The sequence below is a fragment of the Hippoglossus stenolepis genome, chromosome 16 (genome assembly GCF_022539355.2).
Source record: "Hippoglossus stenolepis isolate QCI-W04-F060 chromosome 16, HSTE1.2, whole genome shotgun sequence".
Taxonomy (NCBI): Eukaryota; Metazoa; Chordata; class Actinopteri; order Pleuronectiformes; family Pleuronectidae; genus Hippoglossus; species Hippoglossus stenolepis.
In genome coordinates, this window is record NC_061498.1 from 11822348 (window position 1) to 11848326 (window position 25979).

The 25979-nt window shown below is 43.4% G+C and overlaps 1 protein-coding gene across 3 annotated transcripts in view; it reads left to right on the top strand.

Annotated features, from left to right (window-relative positions):
* Positions 1 to 22860, top strand: part of col5a3a (collagen, type V, alpha 3a) — a 47851-nt gene extending 24991 nt beyond the window's left edge. For all 3 annotated transcript variants that reach the window (XM_035180017.2, XM_047343756.1, XM_047343757.1), the window contains 47 exons: positions 791 to 844; positions 1046 to 1090; positions 1304 to 1357; positions 1776 to 1820; positions 2204 to 2257; positions 2771 to 2815; positions 3115 to 3168; positions 3730 to 3774; positions 3909 to 3962; positions 4052 to 4159; positions 4555 to 4608; positions 4955 to 5008; positions 5098 to 5142; positions 5345 to 5398; positions 5743 to 5787; positions 5961 to 6014; positions 6152 to 6205; positions 6495 to 6548; positions 6658 to 6765; positions 7072 to 7161; positions 7403 to 7456; positions 7650 to 7757; positions 8078 to 8185; positions 8281 to 8334; positions 8510 to 8563; positions 8663 to 8770; positions 8879 to 8932; positions 12870 to 12923; positions 14153 to 14206; positions 14345 to 14398; positions 14508 to 14615; positions 14715 to 14768; positions 14857 to 14910; positions 15071 to 15124; positions 15253 to 15306; positions 15419 to 15526; positions 15628 to 15681; positions 15872 to 15925; positions 16018 to 16125; positions 16221 to 16274; positions 16873 to 16908; positions 17361 to 17414; positions 17519 to 17819; positions 18030 to 18142; positions 18280 to 18348; positions 19631 to 19864; positions 20881 to 22860. In XM_035180017.2, coding sequence (XP_035035908.2) covers positions 791 to 844; positions 1046 to 1090; positions 1304 to 1357; positions 1776 to 1820; positions 2204 to 2257; positions 2771 to 2815; positions 3115 to 3168; positions 3730 to 3774; positions 3909 to 3962; positions 4052 to 4159; positions 4555 to 4608; positions 4955 to 5008; positions 5098 to 5142; positions 5345 to 5398; positions 5743 to 5787; positions 5961 to 6014; positions 6152 to 6205; positions 6495 to 6548; positions 6658 to 6765; positions 7072 to 7161; positions 7403 to 7456; positions 7650 to 7757; positions 8078 to 8185; positions 8281 to 8334; positions 8510 to 8563; positions 8663 to 8770; positions 8879 to 8932; positions 12870 to 12923; positions 14153 to 14206; positions 14345 to 14398; positions 14508 to 14615; positions 14715 to 14768; positions 14857 to 14910; positions 15071 to 15124; positions 15253 to 15306; positions 15419 to 15526; positions 15628 to 15681; positions 15872 to 15925; positions 16018 to 16125; positions 16221 to 16274; positions 16873 to 16908; positions 17361 to 17414; positions 17519 to 17819; positions 18030 to 18142; positions 18280 to 18348; positions 19631 to 19864; positions 20881 to 21027 — 3528 coding nt within the window. In that variant the 3' untranslated portion in view covers positions 21028 to 22860. The remainder of the gene's footprint in view (positions 1 to 790; positions 845 to 1045; positions 1091 to 1303; positions 1358 to 1775; positions 1821 to 2203; positions 2258 to 2770; positions 2816 to 3114; positions 3169 to 3729; positions 3775 to 3908; positions 3963 to 4051; positions 4160 to 4554; positions 4609 to 4954; positions 5009 to 5097; positions 5143 to 5344; positions 5399 to 5742; positions 5788 to 5960; positions 6015 to 6151; positions 6206 to 6494; positions 6549 to 6657; positions 6766 to 7071; positions 7162 to 7402; positions 7457 to 7649; positions 7758 to 8077; positions 8186 to 8280; positions 8335 to 8509; positions 8564 to 8662; positions 8771 to 8878; positions 8933 to 12869; positions 12924 to 14152; positions 14207 to 14344; positions 14399 to 14507; positions 14616 to 14714; positions 14769 to 14856; positions 14911 to 15070; positions 15125 to 15252; positions 15307 to 15418; positions 15527 to 15627; positions 15682 to 15871; positions 15926 to 16017; positions 16126 to 16220; positions 16275 to 16872; positions 16909 to 17360; positions 17415 to 17518; positions 17820 to 18029; positions 18143 to 18279; positions 18349 to 19630; positions 19865 to 20880) is intronic.
* Positions 22861 to 25979: the final 3119 nt, after the last annotated feature.

Sequence of the window (25979 nt, forward strand, 5' to 3'; positions counted from 1 at the left end):
ATTTAGCCACAATGAAAAAGTTTGAAACGACCTCATTAATGCAATACTTCCAGTGCTCACTCTATACAAATGGCACGGCATCCAGGTATACGTACAATCTGTCACAGAGATTTTACTTGAAAGCATAGATCTCAAGAGCACCGTTGAAAAAGCAGTTTTTTTTGTGTGTCTTTATGGAGGACACTGGTTAATTATGTAGTTATCACTCTCTTTCTACTGGTGGGTGAGGTTTTGGCTCAGCAGGGCTCCATGAGGCATGTTAGGGAAGCTGCGTTAAACAACAAAGACACGAGAAAGGAGACGAGTTGGCTGCTTCAATGCGAGAAAGGGAGCGATGGGAAAAGCGAGACAGCAAAAGACCGACTCAAGACAGAAATTTGGTTGGTGGCGAACGAGATAAGAGAGGGAAGAGGGAAGAGATGGATTCGGAGAGGGAAGAGATAAAATCCTGGCCTGAATGATTATATTTCCATATCAATCACTTCCCAGGAGATCACAGATGTGGCTTTGGAACAGGTGGCTTGGCCAGCCTACAAAGAGGGAGGCTGACAAAAACAGAGCACACATACACGCTCGCACAAGCACAAACTAGCACACTCTCTGTAGCTAGCACATACAAAACCAGATGAGTACACACACACACACACACACAAATTCTGTCTCTCACCGTTTTTCTCTCTCTCTCTCTCTGCGTCTCTTTTATATGATTTATGATTTAGTATTCCACACTCACCCCGTCTCATCGTGAATGCAGGTTGGCTGCTGATTATTTGCTGTGTTTTGTCTCCAGGGTCCTCGGGGTCTTGTTGGGCCGAGGGGGCCACCTGGCCCACCTGGCCAACCAGTAAGTCAACATCGCCTTGATAACAAGATCAGAGCTCCTCAGTCTCTTCAACTCTATGAAGGGTCCTCTGGTGCATGCAACCATCAATACAGCACTGACGATAAACAAGGATGCTGTTGAACTGCCTCTTTTCGTCATCAAACTTTTTGTTTTTTTCCTCCGGTATTTTCTGACATCTTGTATGTGTTCCTTTTTTTTTAGGGTATTCGTGGAACTGATGGAGTACAAGGCTCAAAGGGCAACCTGGTGAGTCCTGCTACCTTCATCCACACATTATCTCATCCCCATAAATGCCATCATATAACGCTTCCCCATGAAATGTAATTAACTTTTTTGAAGGTAACCTCAGCCACAGAAACATCAGCTTAGTCGGGCTTTGTAATTACCCTGTCAAACAGTCATGTGATGATCAACCTGAGGCCAAAATCATGACTGTGACTAAGTGTTTCTTCTTCTCAGGGTCCACCTGGAGATATAGGGTCCCCAGGTCAGCAGGGAAATCCAGGAGTACAGGTAGTGCTGAGTCAAAAACACTATGACAGTATCTACTATATAATGCACAACCACTTGCAAGCATTCAGCTGCATAAACTCATGTGTGTCTCCCTCATACAAGGCTTTTATAATGAGGACTTGCAAAGGTTTCAAAAATTGTTATTATTTGTTTTTGGAGAAGCAAGGTTTTTTATCCCATAGCAACTAAATATAATTTCAAAATGTCGTCAGAGACATGACAGTCATCCAAAAAAGACTGAATCATATTTTCACTTTCCCAGCATGTCAACCATCTAATGCCAAACACCAGCTCACACAAGGGAGTCCACACATATCGCTCATGACTCTTACGTCCACACGTCTCATCTCATCTCAGCTCTCAGACCTTCTCCTAGTCTTGTGACACTTAACCTGATTGATGCTTTCTTTTGGTCCAGGGCTTGACTGGTCCTCAGGGTCCCATCGGATTGCCAGGAGAAAAGGTAGGTAGCTGTGTCTCTCAGTTAATTTAAGAATTAAAGCTGTGACCCCGTGACCTCTGTCATCACATACCCGGGGGGGAGGCTGTGTGAGCAGGACAGTACAAACCAGCCACTTCTGGCTCCTATTCAGACGAGACAAGGCTAGACAGGAAATCAATACGCAAGAAACACACTCAGGCATAACAGACACCGGGGACGGCGATGACCGGTGCACTTCACGAGGCTGGACTGATCAAAGAAATAAAAAGTGGACTTACTCATAAATACAATGCTTGGTGGGGGAGCAGCAAAGTGGGGAATTTGGTCTCATAGGGAGGAACTCAGTTTTTCCGTCGACTCTGAAGCTTCATCACAGTATTCATGCCTCCTTCTGTCCTGTGCAGGGTCCCCAGGGGAAACAAGGCATGCTGGGACTGTCAGGCATTGATGGCCCTCCTGTAAGTAAACACAGACACACAAACACTACGTGAATGCATACAATAGCAGGGAAATACATTAAAGTGCATGTAGTATCTATGTACTTATAAATAGAGAATGTAATTGTCTGCACTTAATTGATGCAATGCATTTTGATACAGGTACTTCCTCATTCATTGAATGTTTTTTGAGAAAATGGTTCAAACTTATGTACATATATAACAAGCAAAAGACTGTATACACCACACAATAACTGTGTATGTACACACATGTTTATAAGCACACATATACAACCCAGAAGCAAGAGGATACAATGTGCCACCTGACGCTTTCTGCTGTTTGCCACTAGGGGAGCACTGATGCGCGATGATATCTTTATTTCTTATTTTATCTTTATTCGCTCACAATGCCACTGGGGTTTCCTGTTTCCTTTCATTGTTCTGGTGCATTCACTAATCTCAGTCAAGGAGTGCTACTACAATGATTTATTTGCAGCAGCTAAGTCAAATTTGATTCATGTTTTCCTGCTTCAGGGTCACCCAGGAAGAGAGGGCCCCGCGGGAGAGAAAGGAATCCAAGTGGGTAACTAACTATCTGAGGCTGCTCTACATTAGTGTCATAACAATATATATGAAAACTACAGTATCATGCTGTTGTTCTTATAAGAGGCTGTAACTGTGCACTCACTCACATTAGGCTACAACAAGGTTCACCCTCTTTATTATAATCACAGTTTTTTCTCTTTTTCTGACAGAAAATGATAGGGCCAAGTCACTGAGTGCATTGCTCATTCATATGCTCACAGAGAAATGTGTTTCTGTTCGCTGCTGGTTGCTAAAGCTGTAAAATCCTGCTGTTCTCCCATTCTTTCATGCAGGGTTTAACAGGCATTCACGGACCTGTTGGGTACCCGGGGACCCGTGGAGTCAAGGTGAGACATAAATGCATCGTGATCCCAGGTGTAAAGCCCATTGAGATAGTTCCTTCTTTCCGCGTGTCTGTGCGTCTACCTGTGACGGACACGATGCTCGGGTGAATGACTGATGGGCGACAGGTGGAGGGAAAGCACCGCTTCTCAAGGGGCCTGCTGAGGAACATTTGATGGTCAGACCGAGCAGAGCTGCGCTCACACGAGTGAAGCATTCGGACTTTAGTGCGCTTTTTGACATTAAGGAATAAAAGTGGAGTTTTGAAATGGCAGTCTACTTAGTGTTTTCTATTTTTTTGGGCTCGACATCCTTCAGAGAAAGCCCGACCTTGACGGCAGTCATTAGTGTGACAAGAATGTAAGGTCAATAACTGCTCAATAACAGAGCAATGTTAGGTCAAGAGAAAATCAATACACACTTATGAATCATTTTAGTGTTTTAGGATAGGTTATTTCTAGAAATACTGGCAACCAGTGATTTTTCTACATCTTTTCTTGGGGGGTAGGCTTGTCAGGGATATTGAATTGTTGCTAAATGACTTATTTTTCCCCACGTTTTCACAGGGAGCAGATGGAGTTAGGGGTCTTAAAGGGAGCAAAGGAGAGAAGGTGAGTAAAAATCGTTGTTCTACTGCTCATCAAACTGTGGTTTGTTACTTAAGACTTGATGAAATACAAAGTAGTGGTGCTACGTATCCTTAAAGAACGTTAATAAGACACCATCCCTCCTCGATGCATCACAGGGTGAAGATGGCTTCCCTGGGTTCAAGGGTGACATGGGGCTCAAGGGAGACAGGGTGAGAGCATACTCAAATCATCTTAGTTATTCTCCATCAGAGTGGAAATAAAACATTAATTTCTCTGCTACGCTCATTCTTCACTTTAGGGCGATAATGGCGCTCTGGGTGCTCGTGGAGAGGACGGACCGGAGGGGCTGAAGGGCCAAGTGGGGCCCTTGGGAGAAGCAGGGGCTCTTGGGATCGCTGGCGAAAAGGTGATTTTTAAATACATTTACACTACAAGACCAAATGAGGACACGAATGAGGAAGCCAATGGGATCAAATAGGCTGCATGTTATAGAGTATCTTATATATACCTGCATCATCCTGCTACAGCCATTATAATATTAGGCAGTACAGGTTAATTCACTTGTGTTATTAACTGAAAATCACTCAACATTTATTACATCTGGTTACAGCCGACTCTTAAAGCAAAACTGCCACTGAACCAGAGCGCATGTTGAAGCATTTAATCTTTCTGTCATTACTATAAGCATTAATTTGGTGATATCCTGCTGTATTGGTTCATGCATAATCAGCAGTGTCATACAATTTTAATATTTCTCTGGCTTATTTCTTCCTCCCCCTCTTTTCCTGCCGCTCTTTGCAGGGCAAACTTGGCATTCCTGGATTGCCAGGATACCTGGGGAGACAAGGTCCTAAGGTGATTTAGCATTGATGGGCTGTTATGATCAGTTAATGTGTCCTCTGGTTCCTTTTATCAGAGCTTTCAACGGCAAGATGTGTGTCTTTGACTGGACTGCTTCCCGTCTGATTAAAAATAAGGGATGATAAATGGCTTATTAAAAAAAAAGGCTATTTTATTAATAGTTCATTAGTGACACCAATTCATTACATGTTGATGAATGGTGTATTTAAGGCTGTGTTGGGCTCGTGGATTAGATTTGCTTTAATTTGATACAGTAGTTAATTATACGTTAATGAGACGTTGGGGGTGATGTGTGATGAATGGAAGGCTGAGGCCGATTAACCTCTACGTGTGTCTTCAGGGATCACTTGGCTTCCCTGGTTTGGCGGGGGTCCTGGGAGAGAAAGGACGAAGGGTGAGGACTATACTGACATTTTAATCCACATCATATTCTGACTTCTGCAGTACATGTTATCTAAATAACTGTTAACCTCTATAACGCAGGGTCCAGCTGGTCAACCAGGGTCTGGGGGCCAAAGGGGTGCCAATGTAAGTACACAAAAAGTGCAGTCACTATACACCTTTTCTTTCTCAATGTATAAAACTGTATTTGGCCTGATCAGTTGCCATCGCTGCACCACGACTCATGGGACTGAGGCACACTGTTGCATCACTGTTTTCACATCATTTATCCTCCACCGACAGATGAGTTACGCATGTGCTAATCAGAGTGTTGTTTGTTTTCCAACAGGGAGCTCGAGGGGGAAGAGGAGCAAAGGGACCCACTGGAAAGCCTGGAGAAAAGGTGAGCTGAGGCTGACACACACACACGGACACATATCCTGACATAAACAAAGACATATTCACATACAGTTGCACAAACACAGACACACACCTGGCTTTCTCATAAAGTATTAATGAATGCGCCGCCCGCGTACCAGAGCCGGTTGTTGTTCCCTTCTAGATGACAGGCCATCTGGTGTCGTGAGAAGCTTCTGTTTGGCAGGGGATGCTTCAGTTTACACGCTCCCCCTCAAAGACCATCTTGGGGAAGCTAAAAATTTGTTGTCGGGCAGAAAGCTAAAAATGTTTGAGTGGCTCCTGTTGTTCGTACGGTAACTGTTTTTATTTGTCTTGTCCACCTGGTAGGGTTCTTCTGGGCAAGATGGTACTTCAGGATCCCCCGGAGAACAGGTAAGATTATGACTCACCGATTATGGCGTGCACACAGTGTCTACATAAGACCATATAGATGTCAAGCCTGAAAAGCAATCTTGGCGTCACAGTCTCATAAATCAGTTTAGGGCAAGCACCAGAAAATACAATCTGGGGTTTGGGTCAGAGTTTTCTGTGTTATTATTTTCCAGGGGCCCCGAGGACCACAGGGAAGAAACGGCGAACCAGGAACTAAAGGCCCTAATGTGAGTGGGCTAACATGCACCGTGTAGTGTTTACCCTGTGATTTAATGTTGCTAATTTTTACCTCATTCCACATTTTATGCTCACCTATATTCATGCTCCTGTGTTACAGTGATGTAATAAAATGCCTTCTTCACAGGGTCCACCAGGAAAGGATGGATTACCAGGTCATCCAGGCCAGAGAGGCGAACCAGTGAGTCACCTTTACTCCCAATAAAGCCACATATTTAGTATATGGCATTTTCCTCTTTCAGGTGGACACCACCGCATTAACCTACAGTAAACATGATCTACTGAACGTGTTGACACAGTAAACAAGTCAAAAGTTATGACTTCAGCATTGAATTGCCTCAGTTCAAGTCAGAGTGCAAGTAGAGCGGCTGATACTAAATCAAGTAAACCCCCCTCCCTGTCCTGAGATACTGCATCCTGCCTCTATTTCAACACTTGACTCAGTCACTTTTTCTTGTCTTGTTCTTTAGGGTTTCCAAGGCAAGAACGGCCCCCCTGGCCCCCCCGGTGTCGTTGGACCACAGGTAGGAGGATCGGCTGACGATAAACAGGCCGATTGTGAAGTTGTTTATTTCAGAGAGCATGTTTTTGATGAACCGCGATGTGAGGGTTGTTGCGCTCTTTTGTCGTCAGGGCAAATCTGGTGAGACGGGGCCAACTGGAGATAGAGGCCATCCAGGTTCACCAGGACCGCCCGGTGAGCTTGGTTTGCCGGGAGCTGCCGGAAAGGAGGGTACCAAGGTGAGCGGTTTACGTCATGTCAGGATCATAATCACTTATCAGCATCACCTTATTACTGTTATACTAGATAAAGCCCAAGGACTCTCAGCACTGTCTGAATATCTTATCTCCTGGGTCTCATCCTATCCTCTAATTTGCTAATAAATAACAGAGGAAACCTTGCAGTGTTGAGTGTATTATGGCTCATAAAAGATAAATGTTCCTTTTTGGTGTGACTTGCTGGTTTATGTGATTAATGACTGCATAAGGGCCTGCTGGCTACTTGCCTTATATCTAATCAAATGAGTGTGTATGTGTGGTTTCCAGGGAGACCCAGGACCGTCAGGAGCCTCCGGGAAAAGTGGCCCTGCTGGGCTCCAAGGCTTCAGAGGGAGCAGAGGGACACCTGGTGCCATGGTAACACAAGCGTCCATACATCTCATATCCTCACATTCATTCCCTATATTATAGTGTTTTTACTTGATTGTATCTATTATATTTAAATGATGGGCTCAGCGATGATGCCGTCATGTTCCAAAATGTGTGCTTCCTACAGCATTTGTGATCTACCTTAAGTCACTGATCATTTATTTTGAATGTGACAATGATTGTGGTTGTCACTTGATTGTTAAGGCTGTTTATGCCTCTGTCTCTGCAGGGACCTGCAGGTCTGAAGGGAGGAGAGGGTCTACCTGGTATTGCTGGATCGACTGTAAGTCTGATTTTATGAAATTGCTTCCCATCACATCCCTCGGTCTCTGCACAGCTTATGTGATGTAGAATTCTAGGGCATAAGAAGCAGGAGGCTGTTTCCATGGTGAACAGCGATCGTGACCACAGCATTAAATCAAAAAGTGAATCATGTCACATTTCCACCTAACCTCTCTGCCTCCTCTTATTTTCAGGGTGCTACTGGAGAGAGGGGCCCCGCTGGGTCGGCTGGCGCTATCGGGCAGCCAGGGCGGCCCGGTGGCGTGGGTCCTGCTGGGCCGATGGGAGAGAAAGGCGAGCCGGTAAGATTTGAAACATTGTAAATTTTACTCAGGCAACAATGTCCACTAACACGTAGTCTACCTTCACCTGCCACCATTGGGTATAAACAAGATGTGCTCTCGCTTCGGGAACATTTCATTATGAGACAAGGAGCAGTAGAGAGGTAAAAGAAACAGAGAGAGAAAAGGAGTGAGAAAATATTAATGTGATCAAGCCTGCTTTCTTGGATGTGATTTTCATCTCTGGTATGTCAATTAATCAATGTGTCATGCTGTTACATGTGAATAATAAATATTTTAGCATTTGCTAAATGTGTTCTGTTTTCCCATCTGTTCCCCAGGGAGAAAAGGGGCCTGTGGGCCCGGCTGGGCATGATGGGGAAGTTGGACCTTTAGGGCTGCCAGGAGCTGCAGGACCTGCTGGACCTCCAGGAGAGGACGGAGACAAGGTGTTTACATTGGACAACCTGCATAGACTAGAGTACTGCTGTAAAATGCTTGTTTTGGACTCTTTTTTTATGTGTGCATGCTTTTTTCTCCATAGGGAGAAACAGGAGGACCAGGCCAGAAGGGCAGCAAAGGAGACAAAGGAGAATCTGTGAGTATGAACGTTTTGTTCGAACATCACATCGTTACTTTGCATCGCCAGGAGGCTGATAATCGGTTTGGGATAACTTGTAATTCATTTTGTTTGGACAGTGCAGCCTCTGGTGGAATTAGCAGATGGTTTTAATCATGTCTGTGTGTATTTAACTGTTCCTGTGCTTTTCCAGGGACCCCCAGGTCCTGTTGGGATTCAAGGACCTGTGGGCCAGTCAGGACCAACAGTATGTTGTGGTTACTCAGAATGCATCACGTCAAGATATGTCTTCATATGAAAGGTTAGCTTGGTATGTGGAGTGTTGACCCGTCTGTGAATGTCTCAGGGCGCAGATGGTGAACCAGGTCCTCGTGGGCAGCAGGGAATGAACGGAGCGAAAGGAGATGAAGGACAAAGAGGCTTTAAGGGGGCATCTGGTCCTTCTGGACTACAGGTAAACATTACTATCAACTCCAAGACTGGCTGTATCTTTATTCTTAAGTTTCAATTTATTCCCATGCCATGCCTGAGACTGCTTGCTCAACATTATCTGCAATTGTAGGGAATGCCAGGACCACCAGGGGAGAAGGGAGAGAACGGACATGTTGGCTCGATGGTGAGAACCGCTCAGCTATCTCAGCACATTCAACACTCAACTCAAATCCACTGCTGAGTTGCAGTGTCAGAGTCAAGTCTGTTCTCAACAACACTTTTCTAACATCTTGCACTTTCCTTTATTATCACTTGTCTCAGCTTTTCTCTGAATATGTTTCTCTTCTCCCTCTACTTTTTTTTTACATTTCTTCCCAAAATTCAAAGATCGTGAGCAGGATTAAACATGTATGAATTAGTCAGTAGAAAAACAACTGATTATTCTGTAGAAAGATTTGGAATATGTTGCAAATACTGTTATGTTTATGGGTAGGAAACTCCCGAGGCATTGTTCTATGTTTGTGAATACACAGGCTTCTGGTGTGAGGTCACCAAATGTGCAGAGATAATTAGACAAGACATTTTGTACTAGTGGCATATGTTTTTTCAGCGCTAGTCTTATATTACCTCGGCCAAGGAGGTTATGTTTTCATCTGCATTCGTTTGTTTGTTAGTGAGTTAGCAACCGATTTCAACCCGATTTCCATGAAATTTTGTGAACCGATGGGGCATGACCCAAAGAAGAACCCCTTTTGGTGCAGATCTGGGGCCGATGCAGGGATTTCTTTTCACTTTATTTGACATTGCGAGATAGGGCATTTAAAAAAACAACATTTTCACTGATTTCCCCAAAAAATAATTATTGGATCTTGATGAGAATATATTTGTATTATTTGATTATTCTTCTATTATTATGTAGGGAACTGATATCTATGAGTGACCTCTGCAGAGGTATGTGCTTGACATGTTCTGGTTTGGGTGTGGTATTCCAGGTGTTAGTGTATTTTAAATGTTGTCATTGGGTGGAAGTTGATTTTGACAAAGGAGGCGATGCACAGATTAAATAGGCAAGAGATGCAGTATAACGCAGGCAAGGTCAAAAGGATAACTTACTGTACTAAATAGCCCTGGCACCAATATAATGGCCATACCCCAATAAAACAATTAGCGAATATGTTAATATAAATGGGAGTACATTACACATAATCATATTATCCTGCAATTACATATGATGTTATACATAATGACATAATTACTGGATTCCACTGTATTAGAGAATACATCTCATAGTGCCTTCATATTAGAGACACATACTGTAATAGAATAATTTCATGCTTAATTGTTATTTCTCAAGACGAGGGAATTTAATTATTCGAATAGACCATTATAGAAGCAAACGGCTGTAATTAAAAGCAAAGAAGAGAAAATATTATGTTCCTGAGATTCTTTCTGACCCGGTTTTCCCCACATTTCCCAGATGGACGCCGCTGTAATTACAGTAGTGTACAGGTCCAAGGTAGCAGCAGCCTATGAACTATAGCTGGTACACAGACAAGCCACCACAGCTCATTAAACTTTAATTAGCCACCTATTTAAGTTTGTTAGCGCCATCTGTGCTGATTCTGCTGCTTTGTGTCCGTCTCATGAACAAACCCTTTTCCTCTGCCGATAATCGTTAACCACCCTCTGGTCCTTGATAAGTCGCACCGATCTTCAGAGTAAAACCCTTCCATCGTTTTGATCTTAAACACAATGCATCTAAGACACACCAGAATCAATTAATTTAGATAAAGAAATTCCAGAGTTAAGAGCAGTATATTTCCATTGCAACAGCCTTGACAACACTCACACTCTCAGCTGTTTAGGAGCCGAAGGAACTTTAAGGTTGGCTAAGAATAGACATTTTTCTTTAAAAGCAGACAATTTTTCTTGTCATATCAGGAAAATGCTGAGATTCAAGAAATAAGGTTAATGATGGTTCTGACCCAGATAAATATCCTCGTAAGTCAAGCTACTGAGCAGGCGTGCAGAACATCAAGGCCCTGGAAATGGCACAGCTCAACTGAATGCAGCGATTATTATAGTTGTAATTCATATACAGGGTTGGCGCGGTGGTTAGCCCTGTTGCCTCACAGTAGGAATGTGCTGCGTGCACTTTACATGTTCTCCCTGTGTCTGTGGGGTACGACGGCTTCCTCACAAAGTCCAAAGACATGCAGATTGGGCTTAGGTATGTCAGAGACTCTAAATTGATCGTAGATGTGACCTGTGCAATAAATGCTATTAATAAGAGTATATACAGACATATGACATAATGACACTGTTAACAGCTGAGCGATGCCTGCACTTTCTGGGGCTTTACTGTTGCAAACAGGCAGTGAACATCCCCATTAGCCCCCCTAACTAGCTGTCCTTAGCAGTTCACTTGATGCAAACTTATCAAACATATCACTATTGCTCATTATAAATAGTGTGTCACTGTGCTAGTGATGAAAAAATACAGCCTTAATTAAAAAAAAAACCCACACGGCCTCCTGTTGCTCTCTCCGTTACCATGTGTTATGTCTTTTCATTGTTTTGCAAAATGACACCCACAATAATGACGGTGAAAAGAAAGAAAGCCTGTTCAGCCTTTCAACCGACAACAATCTCAACCCGTGTGTCAATGACAGAATAGACCACGGCCTCATGTGCAAGAAAGAGAAGGTCCTGTATATAAAGGAGGAACAAGATTTAAAAAAGAAAGGAAGAGAGAGAAAGAGAGAGACAGCGACAGAAAGGAGGCAGTGGAGCAGCCGAGTGGAAGGGAGAGGCGGGGCGCTGATTGTGAGCAGGAAGACGGTGTGACAGCTGCTAATCAGATTAGCCTCAGCCTTGGCTGTCTAATGAGCATCCTCCTTTGTGACAGTCATCTCACCACGCTGTCAACCATGAACACACGCTCAACAAGATTCTCTATAGCCCCGTCTTCTCCACAGCCAGATTAGGGAGGGAACGCATCAAAATGGAACCAAAACAAAGGAGGGAAGGAGAGAGAGAGAGAGAGAGAGAGAGAGAGAGAGAGAGAGAGAGAGAGAGAGAGAGAGAGAGAGGCGAAAGATGCCGAGGACTCAGTGGATAAGTTTCGTACATGTGTGAGCGCTGCGGATCACAAAATTCTCCCCTCTAATGCTCAAGTATTTTCTCCCACACAGTCCCTCTCTGGGCAGATCGTCTGTCTTTTCTGTCTCAGTGTTTTTACAGCACAAGGCTCCCCGCAAGACTTCAGAGGGATTCAGAGCACAGCTCAACATCTACTCAACTGAAATTGAAGCCGAGCACAGTTAGGATTAATTGCTCGGCGCTCTCTTGAGCGGCACAGAAGAGTCAAATCACATGCCGTCACTGTGGTTGAGAGAATATGGTCTCGCACATCACAGGCTGGAGGTTTCTTATTAATAAGCGAGAATAAGGGAGAGGGAGTAGGTGGTGAAAATGTGAAAGAATCAGAGCCTGTGTCATATTGAGGGTAATGACCTGTCTGGACGTCTTCATCATGTCACAATGATAATGATCATAGAGACTGGGGCCACTGCATAAGCAATCCACCGTAGGCTGACTTCTAACTCCCATTTAATTTCAGAAGCACAGGCCAACCTCTCATTCAAATTCAGTTTGTATCTCTGTGTTTATTTTAATAATAAAGCATATTGTTAATCTGCATTCAGACATGCACTGAACTCCCTAGTTTCTCCAGCCGTCCTCCAAGTAAATAACTCAGGAGAATGTCCGAAATCAGCAGGAGATGTTGCCACACACGTAGACGACACTGATGAAGTACTCAAGTGTTTTTAGTGATAAGAACCAATGTCGGAGTCGATGTGCTGTAAACAACACGTGAGCAGAATTTAGACGCTACGTATTTCCTCCACCTGCTGCACCACCCCTCACCTGAACGCCCCCGGAGATTTCCGCGTTATTGTGAATGCGCCTGAGATGAGAATCCCCTGCTGTGTTGTACATGTATGAAAGGAAACCTCTGGACCGAGTTGTGAGAACATTCTCTGGAGTTCGTGTCTGAAAACTGCTTTGTTGTCTGCACTGACATCCATTAAAAAAACATTTCACTTCTCTCTCCACAGGGACCCCCAGGACAGCATGGCCCACGAGGCCCTCAGGGGCCCAATGGTGGAGAGGTAAACTTTACTTTACTTTTTTATGTTATTTGTTTATAACCACATATTTGGATTTAGATATGGACATGACTGCAGTAACAAACTGAATGGGAACAGTCTCTTTAAGGGAGGAGAAGAACCTCTGCACATGCAGGTAGAATTTCCATTAGGCACACAAGCCAGGCTTCTTATTCTTCGTTCTCGATGTTATTATTTTTTTAAAGGTACCATTAAGGCCAAGTCATTATTTATTTTGGTTTACTGTTTGTGTTTCAAAAAGTTTTTATGAATCTGACGTTAAAAAAGAGAATTTTGAAATGACACACACTGCCTGAATATTGTATTTGTGATATTCTGCGAGTCATAAAGAAAACATGACAGTGAATCGTCTTTGGAATCAAGGAGACACAGTATTATCTGAAGTTCAAACTGAACAGTAGCTTGTTTCCAGCCCCTTCATATCTACATATACTGTCTCTTTGTTTGAACACGTCCTGCCACAGACCTTTGAAAACTTGAATTATTAAACAGTATTAGGATATAATCCCTGGGAGGGAGTTATATTTACTACTCTATGAATCATTAAGATGTATTAGACTATCATCTCTGAGATGCAGTTATATTTACCTCAAGTAATGGCCATCTCTCCACAGCCTCTCATACCGGTCAATTATTCAGCAGTGTTGCAGAAAGCCGTGCGAGTCGCGGTAGTGCTTCATCATAGGAAGCGTGGTAATACAGCGGTGCAGAGATGGTGGGATCCATTAATGGACTGATAAAGGAATAGTGGAAAAGAGTAAAAATGGAGTTGGGTTGGCGTGTGAGGAAAGAAGCTGACAGCAGGAGCTCAGCGGTAGTGCACGGCTGTGCTCAGCTCTCCTGCTCTAAGAGTTGCTTTTACAGGTTTGTCTCAAAACACAAAGCACAACATACTGACATGCACGTGTGCACGCTAACATGCACAGAAAAACCAAACCAACTGAGGGAGAGAGAAGGGAAACAGCATCCACCCTCTTGTGTGACTCAGATACTATCCACACAGCAAATCTGACACTCAGTATTTTTCCCTGTGTTGTGATAATTTTGTTCCAGTTTCAGCATTGGCTCAGCGGAACTGCTGACAAACCAAATGGATAAATAAATAAATACTGCACCAAGAACCTGATTTTCAAGAATCAATATGAATATTTCAAACTCATCCCTGTTTTATAGGATTTTGATTCAAGCTGTTCTCTCTCCTCCTGCCCCAGGGTCCACACGGAACGCCTGGTGGAGTTGGTCAGCCTGGACTTGTTGGAGAGAAGGTCAGCATCAATATTATCCCCTACAGTGCGTGTGCCTGTGCACATTAAGTGAAATGGTAGTGGTTTTTGTATGTGAGTTTGTGAGCCTGTGTGTGTGTGTGTGGTGTCTTTTTTTGCTAATTGTCCTCTCTCTACTAGGGTGAGGACGGTGAGGCTGGAGACCCTGGATCAGCAGGACAGCCTGGCACGGCTGTGAGTCACAAACTCCCTCCCTACTTCCTGGCTTGCTCAACATCATCCTTTCTTTGCTTTCTCTCTCTGCCCTTTCACTGATTGTAAACTCATTTTTCGGTTGTCCCAGGGTGCTAGAGGCGATGTGGGGGAGAAGGGTGACTTTGGCCCTCCCGGTGCATCTGGGCCTCTGGGACCCAGAGGAGTACCAGGCGAGGACGGATCCAAAGGCGTCCTTGTGAGTCTGTCTCTCTGGTTCATTGACATTTTCTTGCTCAGATCAGTCATTCTGTTAATGTCACACGTACGATGGTTCATAACATTTTTTTTTCCGTAGGGCCCAATTGGATTTCCTGGAGATTCAGGACCAACCGGAGAACCTGGCGTCAATGTGAGAATTATCATTATGGTTATTTTTATAAAAAAATATTTTTGATTCATTTTTGATAACTTCTCCCTCATGACATTTCTTCAATCAGGGGGTAGATGGTGTACCAGGGCCTAAGGGAGACAATGGAGATCCTGGCAATGCAGTAAGCAGTGTTTCTTTTTTATTCACTGCATAAATTGTCAACACTAGCATCTCTTGTGTGCTTAGCTTTGTGAAACTCTATGTCTTCATTACTGTGGTTGGGCTTTCTTATCAGTGTTTTGTGATTAGATGAAAAGGTAATTATGTTTGTTTATCTATAGGGACCCCCTGGAGCCTCTGGAGAGCCAGGTCCCTCAGGACCTCCTGGTCGGAGGGTGAGCTTAGTGTATTGTATATATTTGTATGCATGTATATGTATGTAGCTATATGTGTATTTCCTAATAGTTTTCTTTGAGTTAATAATTTGTAATCATCTTAGCAACATTGTCTTTCTTTACTTCAGGGTCAGATAGGGGCTGCAGGAAAAGAAGGGAAGCAAGGCATGAAGGGAGCCAAGGTAAGGATGAGGACTGGTACTCAGTGGGTGTAAATGTTGCCTTTCAACAAATCTGATCTAATTTCATTTGCTCTAATGCCTCCTTGTCTGTCGCTCTCCCATTTCTCTGCAGGGGACAACAGGAACCACAGGTCCAGTAGGTAAGATAGGCCCTGTGGGACCCCAAGGCCATCCAGGAAGGTCTGGTCCAGAAGGTCTTCGAGGCATCCCAGGTCCTGGGGTTAGTACACACTGACAACAGTCAACATGATGTCATTTGTGTTTGGGTTTAATTGATTTGTGTACATACCGTTATCATCAATTCCTGTGTTTTTTTTCCAGGGTGAACAAGGGTTAAATGGGCCACCAGGACAAACTGGACCACCAGGACCATTAGTAAGATCCTTATATATGCCTGATAATGGAGCCCATCAAATAAGAGAAGGGTTGGGACATGATAATAATGACAATAAATTAAGATTTAAAATTTTAGGATTATTATAAATTAACACAAACAAACCAAATATCATTGACAAGAGTTTACAGCATTGATGTGGCCAACTAATACGTCTGGTATTGTCAACAGGGGCCACCTGGACTTCTAGGATTAAAAGGAGACCCTGGAACGAAGGGAGATAAAGTGAGTGTTTAGTCCATCCATAGTATAAAAAACACAATGTACCATTCTAAACCCTGGGAAACAATGCTGATGAACCATATCTCTGTCTGCAGGGTCATGGTGGGCTGATCGGTCTAATTGGCCCCCCAGGAGAGTCTGGTGAGAAGGGAGACAGAGGCCTGCCAGGGATAGAGGGTACACATGGACCTAAAGGAGATGGGGTACATACTTTAGGGCAGCAACATGATGTATCTGATACATTTATGTACAAAGGAAACTCAGTTCAGTAAAAATATTGATTTGTCTTCATATGTAGGGAAAGTCCGGCCAACCTGGTCCCACCGGCCCACCAGGACCACCCGGACTATCAGTAAGTTATAGATGTAACAATATGTTTTTCTATGATCCATTTCTATTATTGATTATGTTTCCAGCTACCATAGATGCTTTGATGAGTGTTCAATTCAAAAACATGTGCAGAACAATATACAGACACTTTGTATGAATATACTAAAATCTTGACTTTTTCGATAAATACTGCTTACATACATACAATTATTGTTGTGCTGTGCTGAACTCGTGTCTAAACTACAAATCGAGAATCAAAAATAAAAGTGAAATTGGAATAGTTGAACCATGTAAAATGTTGTACCTGTCGCCACATTTGTGAAGTGAAGAACGTAACAATGGCAGTAAATGGTTGTAGATATTGTCTCTCCGTTAAAGCAAATGAGCAAACTCATTAAAAAGACATTTTGATCTCCGCTGATGATTCCATCAACAAGGAGCAAAGCATCTATTCCATCCAGACAGCATACAGTCCTGTCTTTAGTTCAATGCTAGTAGAGTTCAACTTCTGACCACATCTTTACTTGGCTGTGCTTGCTTGAGTAATCAGATCATTTTTAAAGTTCAAATAGATTGTATTTATATTTCAATGTTTGCTTACTTCTCTTTTTCACTATTAGGGTGCTTTTGGTGAGAAAGGATCAAAGGGAGACACGGTGAGTCCATTAATACGTCTTAATTCTACATTATACAGTAATTCCTGTACCCTGGCCTCAGATTTGGTTTGCAGTTGCTGGGAGCATATGTTGGGGAAGAGGGGAAAAGTGTGTGTGTTGGCTTAAATGTGCCATGCTTCATAATCATAATTCTCTACTGTGTTTACCACATGTCTTTGGAACTAAAAGCCTGCTGTACAGCCACTTCTGCCTTTTTCCAATGGGCCCTTTTAATAGGATTTGGTTCTGGGGTGTGTGATGTTATGAAAACCACTATAGTGTGTCTTGTGAGCCAAGGCTTTGACCACAGAGTGCTGATGCACAAAGCTGGATAATCCTATAAAGCAGCAGACATATCTGCCTGGATAAAGCCAGGGTTTAGCAAAGTGGTGTGAGAGAGGCTCCAGGTGAGACGTGATTGACACAAAGTTTTGTCCTCTTTTATTCTCCAGGGTACCGTTGGTCCCAGAGGTGATACAGGCCCTGCTGGCCCCCCAGGTTCCCCGGTGAGTACATCCAATGATCCATATCATGGCCTCATCAGAGCCAACTTTATCCCCTTTCTGTCTTTCTCTTTCACCTCTTACTCACCTCTCTATGCTACCTCCAGGGACTCCCCGCGACAATGATTCAGCCCCTGCCTATCAGGGAGGGCAGGCGGAAGAGACGGAGGCACTCCGATCGCGCAGGAGGGGCAGCCCCATCCAGGGAGGAGGATGTGGATCTGGACATGGACGAGTTCCTTCAGGGGGATCAGCCTCTAGAGGACGCAGAGGGAATGGAAGAAGTCTTTGCTACCCTGTCTTCTATGAAAAACGATGTCGAGTTGATGAGGAGGCCTTTGGGAACCTTTGAGAGCCCTGCCCGGACCTGCAAAGAGCTCATAATGGTTCAGCCTCACTACAAAGATGGTAAAGGCAAAGAGTAAAGGCATTGCTTGAGGGCCAGTTCACCAACAAATTTTCATCATCTTAAAAAGTTGTATCCAAGAAAATCTAGATTAGGAAACACCCTATTTAATTCAAAAAGATGCTTGTTATTTTTACAATATCTTGTTGTTATTATGTTTTAAAAATAATATCCAGACCTTGACTGATGTCTTCTTTTTGTGCACTTTCTAGGTGACTACTGGATAGATCCTAACCAGGGCTGTCACCGCGACTCCATCAAGGTCTACTGCAACTTCACAGCTGACGGAGAGACATGTCTCTACCCTGACAAGAGGACAGAGATGGTAAGCCTCCAATGTGTTACTGTCAGCCTCCACAAAGCCGACCTCATCATATTACATCAGCGTGCAAACAACTGCCTATATCCCTTGAGCCTAAATCTTTTTTTTAACATCCTCCCGCTCCCCCTCTGTGTGTCTAGGTGAAATTAGCGGCGTGGAACAAAGAGACGCCAGGAAGCTGGTACAGCCAATACAGGAAAGGAAAGCAGGTATAAAACAAACGCACACAAAAACATCCAACCTTACCTCCTGCTATTAAATTATCCTCGCTCCAAATGCCAGGCTCTTTTTTTAGCTAAACTACTCGTCCTATTTGTGCTTGAGTGATATTTATGCATATGACAATAATGTGTAGACGTGTATGCTTGTTTGAAATAGGAAATGAGCTCACTACATAATTTGGCATTAATTCATTAGTCTATATGCAATTGCAATGTTGATCTGATATTGTCATTAGTAGGTTTCAGGAGTCATAGGCAGCTCTGTCTCATTGATCTGTATTCAGGGCAGCACGCTTCCAGCGCTGGCTTTTCATGTGCACCTGATCAGAGGTCTCATAACCCTCTCAGATAATCACAGAGCTGCCAGCACAATTGGAACACACTGGATTTCTCACACAGAGTGCTGGGATCTGCTGTCTTGTTTTCCTTCCCTTATTATTCTCCCTTTCTGATTCTATAGAGAAGTTGCCGAACTTTTCTTCTTTCTTGCCTACAAGAATTCACTCATTAACACAAGCTGGGGAGATTTATAATTATAATTGTAATGGAAATAGTAGAGTGGCCCTGAAGCACAAATCACAACAGCACAACAAGAAAATATAACAAAATAAACAAAAAATATAACTAATGAATAAAGCAACACAATGGCCAGTAACACAACAGCAAATCACACAACAATAACAATAACTAAAATAAAAATAAATAATCAAAAATAAAACTAAAATAAGGAAAACACCCCGGCAACTCACAGAACACAAAAGCATTCATTTTTATTGGAGAATGTAGGTATCATCTATGGACAAGGGTTGTTGCTGATTGGATGGATGCACTCACATGTTTTGTTATATGTTGTGTTTTGTAATTTGCCAATGTGACTTCATAGTGTTTATTTGCCATTGTGTTTTTCATTTATTTGCTGTTGTGTTTTCTTTTTTGCGCTTGTGTTTTTTTATCTATTTGCTGTTTGTTTTTTTAATTTTCCATTTTTTTCTTATTTATTTACCATTGTGTTTTCTTAGTTGCAGTTGTGTTTTCTTATTTATTTGCTGTTGTGTTTTCTTAGTTGTTGTTGTTGTGATTTGCACTTCAGGGTCAACGTAAGATGCAATTAGACACCCATCTGTTTCTGATAGGATCAGATGTGCTCTGTGGCTTCATAGTAATCATTCGATGGGATTTGGCTATTGCTGTTATGAATGTGTGGCTCTAGTACATATTAATCCCCTCGGCCTGTGCAGCACTCTAACATCTGTGTATCTGTGTCTTCCAGTTCTCCTACGACGACAGGGATGGGAACCCTGTGCATGTAGTTCAGCTGACCTTCCTGAAACTACTGAGTGCCACGGCCAAGCAGAGCTTCACCTACACGTGCCAGAACTCGGCGGGCTGGTTCGACAGCACGTCCCGCTCCTACCAGCACGCCCTCCGCATCAGGGGCAGCAACGATGAGGAGCTGACACAAGCCAAAAGTCCCTTCATCACCGCTGTGCATGACGGATGCCAGGTCAGTAGCGGGACACGGCAGGGACAGGGACTATCTGGACATATGGGATCAGTTTATCAGTTGTGTTGCTCTTGTTAACTGGTGCTTGATTCAATAAGTGGCAGGTTATTAAATAACTTTAATGGGGATTTAGGCAAAAGTGAGAGCAGAGTGGTGTCAATTTGAGTTGTATTGGGGTCAACTCGACCTCTGAATGAACAATGTTGCATAACTTGTTTTGACCAAACTTGGCTGCAGTATGGTGACAACCAACTCCCACGTTTATCGTTATACACCCAAAACAACATACCTAAGAACACGCTGGAGAGATTGGAGCTTCAGGAAGCAAAAACACACACACACACACACACACACACACACACACACACACACACACACACACACACACACACACACACACACACACACACACACACACACACACACACACACACACACACACACACACACACACACACACAATGTGAGGATGAGACGCACTTCACATACACTGGGAAAAGACTTCCGGGAAAACATGCACGCGCCCACGTCAGCACTGGCAACAAGCCTCAGATCGAGGGACATAAATACTGGTGCAGATGCTGAAATAAACAGACCCCGTTTCGAACTGCAATCCTGCCTCTGAAGAAAACATCTTCATGAGAAATCAGCTACAACAGTTTGTAGTCTTATTCGCAGTCTTGATATATAAAGTCAACGTTAGATTTAGTCGTATTTAGTCAACCTGCATTTTGTTAATCTGCAGCTCTATTTTTCGTCACTGAACCTATAAATTTCCGAGAGATTCTTGTGTCGTTATTTATGAATGATATTGTATTCTCGTCTTTTTTTTTTGCATGTTGATACAGTCACAGTTACTGTTTTAATTACATCATTTCCATCACATCTTATTCATGTGAATAAAGGTCATATGGTTTTCGTTAGTGAAATTAATGCTAGAGTGCAGAGTGCTAGTTATTTGAATTAAATCAGGCAAATTCAGAAGGTTTCAGCCGACTTTCATTTTTCTCTTTCAGTCTCGAAAAGGTCAGGAGAGGACGGTTCTAGAGATCGACTCCCCCTCGGCAGAGCTGCTCCCCATCATAGATGTGGCTCCGGCCGATTTTGGCCGCAGCAACCAGAAGTTCGGATTCCAAGTTGGACGAGTATGCTTCAATGGTTAACACCTTGCCACTGACAAACAAACAAAAAGACCTGCACAGCAAGTTTTCAGTGAAAGAAACTGGACTTTTACCGCCGCCCGAGCAATATTTATTACATTATGTTCATGTATGTGGTGGGATTGTGGTATATTATTTAAGATTCTTCGACAGCCGATGAAATAGGTTGTGTGGCTGTACAACAATCAGAAGAATGGCGAGAAAGAGGACATGCAACAGTGGGCACAAAGCACATCTACCAAAGGGAAATATTCCAGTTAAACATATTTAATTCTATGTGTTTTTGTTTTTTTCACTGTTTGAGTGTGCTCCAACTGATCCTCAAGGAACGAGGATTGCGCCACTTTACAATGACCACTTATAAAACAGGACAGATCTGCCCATGGACAGGAACGGTCTGTCAAGCTGTGGTACGAGTCCGCTAAGTGGGACTTTTCAGATCATGGATGAACTATAGTTGCTACCTAATGTTTTACAAAGACGCAGACTGAATAAATCAGAGACGTTGTCAGATTCATTTGCATGTGCAGATTCACCATAATTACAATCGCAGAGCAGTTGTGCACTGGCCTAGCATATTAATTCTACACAAGCACCGTAATTAATTTCCTGTGTGCAGGAATGATAAATTGTCCTTTTTACCCTTCAACTGCAGTTTTCTCAGTGAATTACCTTGATTAGTATTCAATATGTGTAGCTAGTTACTGAACCCGACACTTACTTGAATGGATAAGGTTGTTTCCTTTATTGGACTGCTTCCCTCCATGGGATTGATAATAAGCTTTTTGAGCCCTCCATGTTCCCACAGACTACAGTACTGTATATGGCACATCAACGCCCTTTCCCCTGGTATGTACTTGCTATGACATACCTCCAGGTTGGTGATATTTCAGGGCAAGAAGCAATCTGATGATAGCGCTCTCACGTCCTAACTGCAGTCCTTTATACAAGGAGACATCTCACACATCTTCACCTTTTCTGCCCTGCTCAGCGGTTTTTTTTTTTTGTCTCTGGTTGTTCACATGTTGACATTTGAGCGGCATACGTTCATTTGACATGATTTGGTCCTCAGTGGTGCTAAAGAAGATGTTTTTTTGTGTCACTGTGTTTGTGTGTCTCTGCGGCAGGATTATAGGACTAGAAGGGGGAAAATGGTTATTGCCCTTTCAGCAGCACGAAACACCACGAGAAGCTGGACACTGGTCTACTGTGGGGTTGTTGTTTTTTTGCACATCTTCTGGCTGATTGTACCACTTTCTCAGGGCCAGTGAAAAGAGGATATTACAGGGACAGTTCAGAGCAATTAAAGGGAGAATCCACTCTTAAACTGAATTTACACTGCGCTGTCCCAGTGACGTTGGATAGTAATTCCAGTAGCTAACTAGAACTGACCACATTATGATTTGTTTTATCCGACATTTAGCCAGTTAGACGTCTTTTTCAAATTAGAGCCGTGAAATACTACAGAAATTATACATCTATGTGAATTCTACTTCAAGGTTGATTTCCCCTCGACAAATAAAACCTCTCAATGCTCTGCTTACCTCCTCTGACTCAAACAGTAGACCATGTATCCAGCAAATTTAATTTCTCAACCCACTCCCGCTGCTGAATTAGTTTCATAGCATTTCAAACTTTCCAGTAATTACCTCCTCTCCTTCTGGCCCATCCTGCGCAGCCCCTCCTGTGTATAGTGTTTATTGTTCTAATTTTATATACTGTACAGTTATTCTGAGGACTTTATGAGCAATAACCTGCTGCCTGAATGGAAAACAAATGTATGTGTTAAAAATTGATGTGCGAATAAAAAAAAAGGAAAAAAAGAAAAAAGGACCATCCCGTTTTCTTCTCCCTCTCCGGACCCTTCATGGTTAGAACAATATCCACGATGGCATGTGGGTGTCTGCAGTGCCCAGAGTGTTATAGGCAAACAAGGCTCTTCATTACCCACTGGCTCTGCAACATTCGCTCAACAAGCTTGCAATCAGGATCCCCACGCAGCTGATGTTATCAACTCTGATTTGCTCCGCAGTTCATTTATTTCAATTAGCTCTGTTTCAGTCCTCGAGAGGGAAGGTGGGGAGCAGACAGAGGAAAAGGAAGGATGGGAGGATGGATCGGCGACAATGAGAAGAAGAGGGAAGAGGAAGGAGCCGCTGGGGAGATGTGTTCTGTTTGGTGGCGGTCGCAAAAAAGCTGTGCTGTTTAACTGTATGTTAAATATGAGACAGACAAAAAGAAACAGCTATTTTTAACTAGTGTCTGACTTTGCGTTTAAACAATTTCATCGTTATCTTTCTCTCTGTCTGTAGTTATTTCTGTTGCACAATTGCTTTTTGCTCCATTCGTGCAGTCGTACACGCACACGCACACGCACACACACACACAGACAGACAGACACTAAAGCCTATTCTCTGGAACACGTTGAAGTACAAGGCACTCATCCCCTTTGGGGCCCATTGTTCAAGGTTAGCGTCAATGGACGAATAAAGGTTACCACGGTATTTTTTTCCTCCTCTGTTCCCTTCCACTCAATTGAATTTTAACCACACTAAGCTCTTGACCAGGAAAGGTCATCTGTTGCCACTACCTCAGAATAATGATAAAGCAGAGGAGTAGTGTGATTGTCAACATGGTATTTCCGCAATGCTATGGCCTTTTCCTTGCTTGCATTCCATCCTCCAGTGCGCAGCATCACTGTGACACCGTGTCTCCAAAGTCTTGTTTTTCTTCTGCTGAGAGCTGCACCCTTGTTAGACAGCATCTCTGTAGTGATATGTACAACTATTATCTCTGTTCAGAGCTGAAAACCTTAATGCTGTACTAACACACACAGACCATGACTAACTGAAGCTATAGGAGCTCTGTACTGGCCGAGCACTGTACTGGTCAGCAAATAAAATCTCATTTTGAGTGAGAGGAGAATTGACTCGGACGCACTTCCTCTGGAACAAGTGCAACGCAAAGAGAATAAATTTCTCACAGATCATAAAAACTACACCGCACTTCTCTTTCGCAGCGCACAAGCCTCAGAATTGAGTTGTCAAACATGACAATCATTTGGAAAGTGCTGATACACAGTCTCTCCACAGTGCAGAGATTAACCAGCCTGAGCAAAGCGATGAGAAGAGCTCTTCATCCAGCTGATCCTGGAGCTCAGCTCTGGGAAATGCCAGAGAATGGCAGTCTCACGAGAGGAAAGCTGTAAATCATGCTACTAATGCAACTGTGCAATAATGCTGAAAAGTGCGGAGGAAAAAAAGGATTCTGGAATCTAAAAAAAAATTATCTGAAATTACTTGATATATTGTTGTACCATCCTTTCTATTTGACTGTAGCAAACTTGAAGGATGTCACTTGTCTCTTTGAATCATATTGCCCATGCCAATAATAACTTGGCCTACATGAAGTGCTCGTTGCAAAAAGATTAGACAAGAGTCTCTGTCATTATTTTATGATTATGATTTTATGATGATTGTAAAACCAATGAATTATATGGAAGAGGTTGAGGCCTTGTTAAAATTAAGAGCACAGACAAGGATTGCTTAACACTGACTTCAGATTTACGGCAGCATTTAAAAATGAATTGTTATTTCGACAGATGCTTGTGACTTTTGAATTTTATGCTGGAGAAACTCTGGCAAAACTCTCTGTACTCCCCTGTCTTTAAATACAATGTGTTAAGTCTTTTTTTTCCTGCCGTATAGAAGGTGACACACTGAACCTGCTGCAAATATCACCCGTCACCTTGTAAGCTTCACCGTACAGATCTGAAAATGTGGGGTGTGTACTCCGGAGCTAAGCCCTTGGCCGACTGTTCACCGCTATTCCATCAAGGATTTGAGCAGCGCTGCGGATCTATAGTTTACCACTGATGAGCCGCATTTAGGCCCAGGAGTAAATAACCAAGAGGCAGCAGGAGCCTCAGCTGCATGTCGGAAACAAGATATTCTCCATTTTTTCCTTTCTCTCTCTGACTTCCTCTCTCTCTCTCTCTCTCTCTCTCCTCTCACATCTCCTTCTCATTATCACTGAGTTGAAAATGCAAGAGATTTTTCTTTGTTGTTTGTTGGACTGTCTGGTCTGCCTCTCACACTCTCTCCTCCCTGCCCTCAGCTCCTCTCCGGTGACGCTGATTCTAACAGAGCTGAACGCAGAGTCACAAAGTCACAGAGAGAAATGAACAAATTAAACAGACGTTCAGATTAATGAGGGAGATTCTGCTGGAATATCAACATTTCCGGCTGAACGGGGACAGTCCCTTGGTCTCAGCACATCCACCCAAATCCGGATGTTGTGTCACAGTAGATAACGGCAGAAATGATTTTCCACACCACTGATGTGTGCACGAGTGTGCATGTGGCTCTCAGTTTAGCATCTCGTACTGTACAAGCGATGGGGAATAATTTGGATCATCTCTAGCTTGTGCTGGACATGCTCCGTGGTGCATTGGCCTGTGTGTGTTTGTGTGGGTATGAGGATTCATGGGCATTTGCGGCTGAGCGGCAATACTCAAATTAGTGTGCATGCAAGCGCCTCTCCTGCCAGGTCCCATCCACAGCCCCTTTATCTCGGGAAGGGTGGAGGGAATCATTTCCACAGATGCCTCCTCTATCAAAAGCGCTTATCGACAAAGCTAACATTAGTAAAGCAGTTTGGAAAAATGACTTGAAGTCGAGGGTCGGCAATAGAAATCCCAGGGCGAGTGGACAGGCGAGCGTGTTGATGGTTTGGATGCCCACGGCCCTGTATGTCAGAGAGAGTGTCAGATGATTATCTAGCAGACAGAGAGCCCAGATTCAAACACACAAGATTGAGAACACCCCTGCCGCCTCACACACACACACACACACACACGCGCACGCACGCACACGCACACGCACGCGCACGCACGCACGTCTCGTAATTTGCCGTGGGCTGCGGCTCTCAGCGTCCACCACCGCTACAGCCTATGC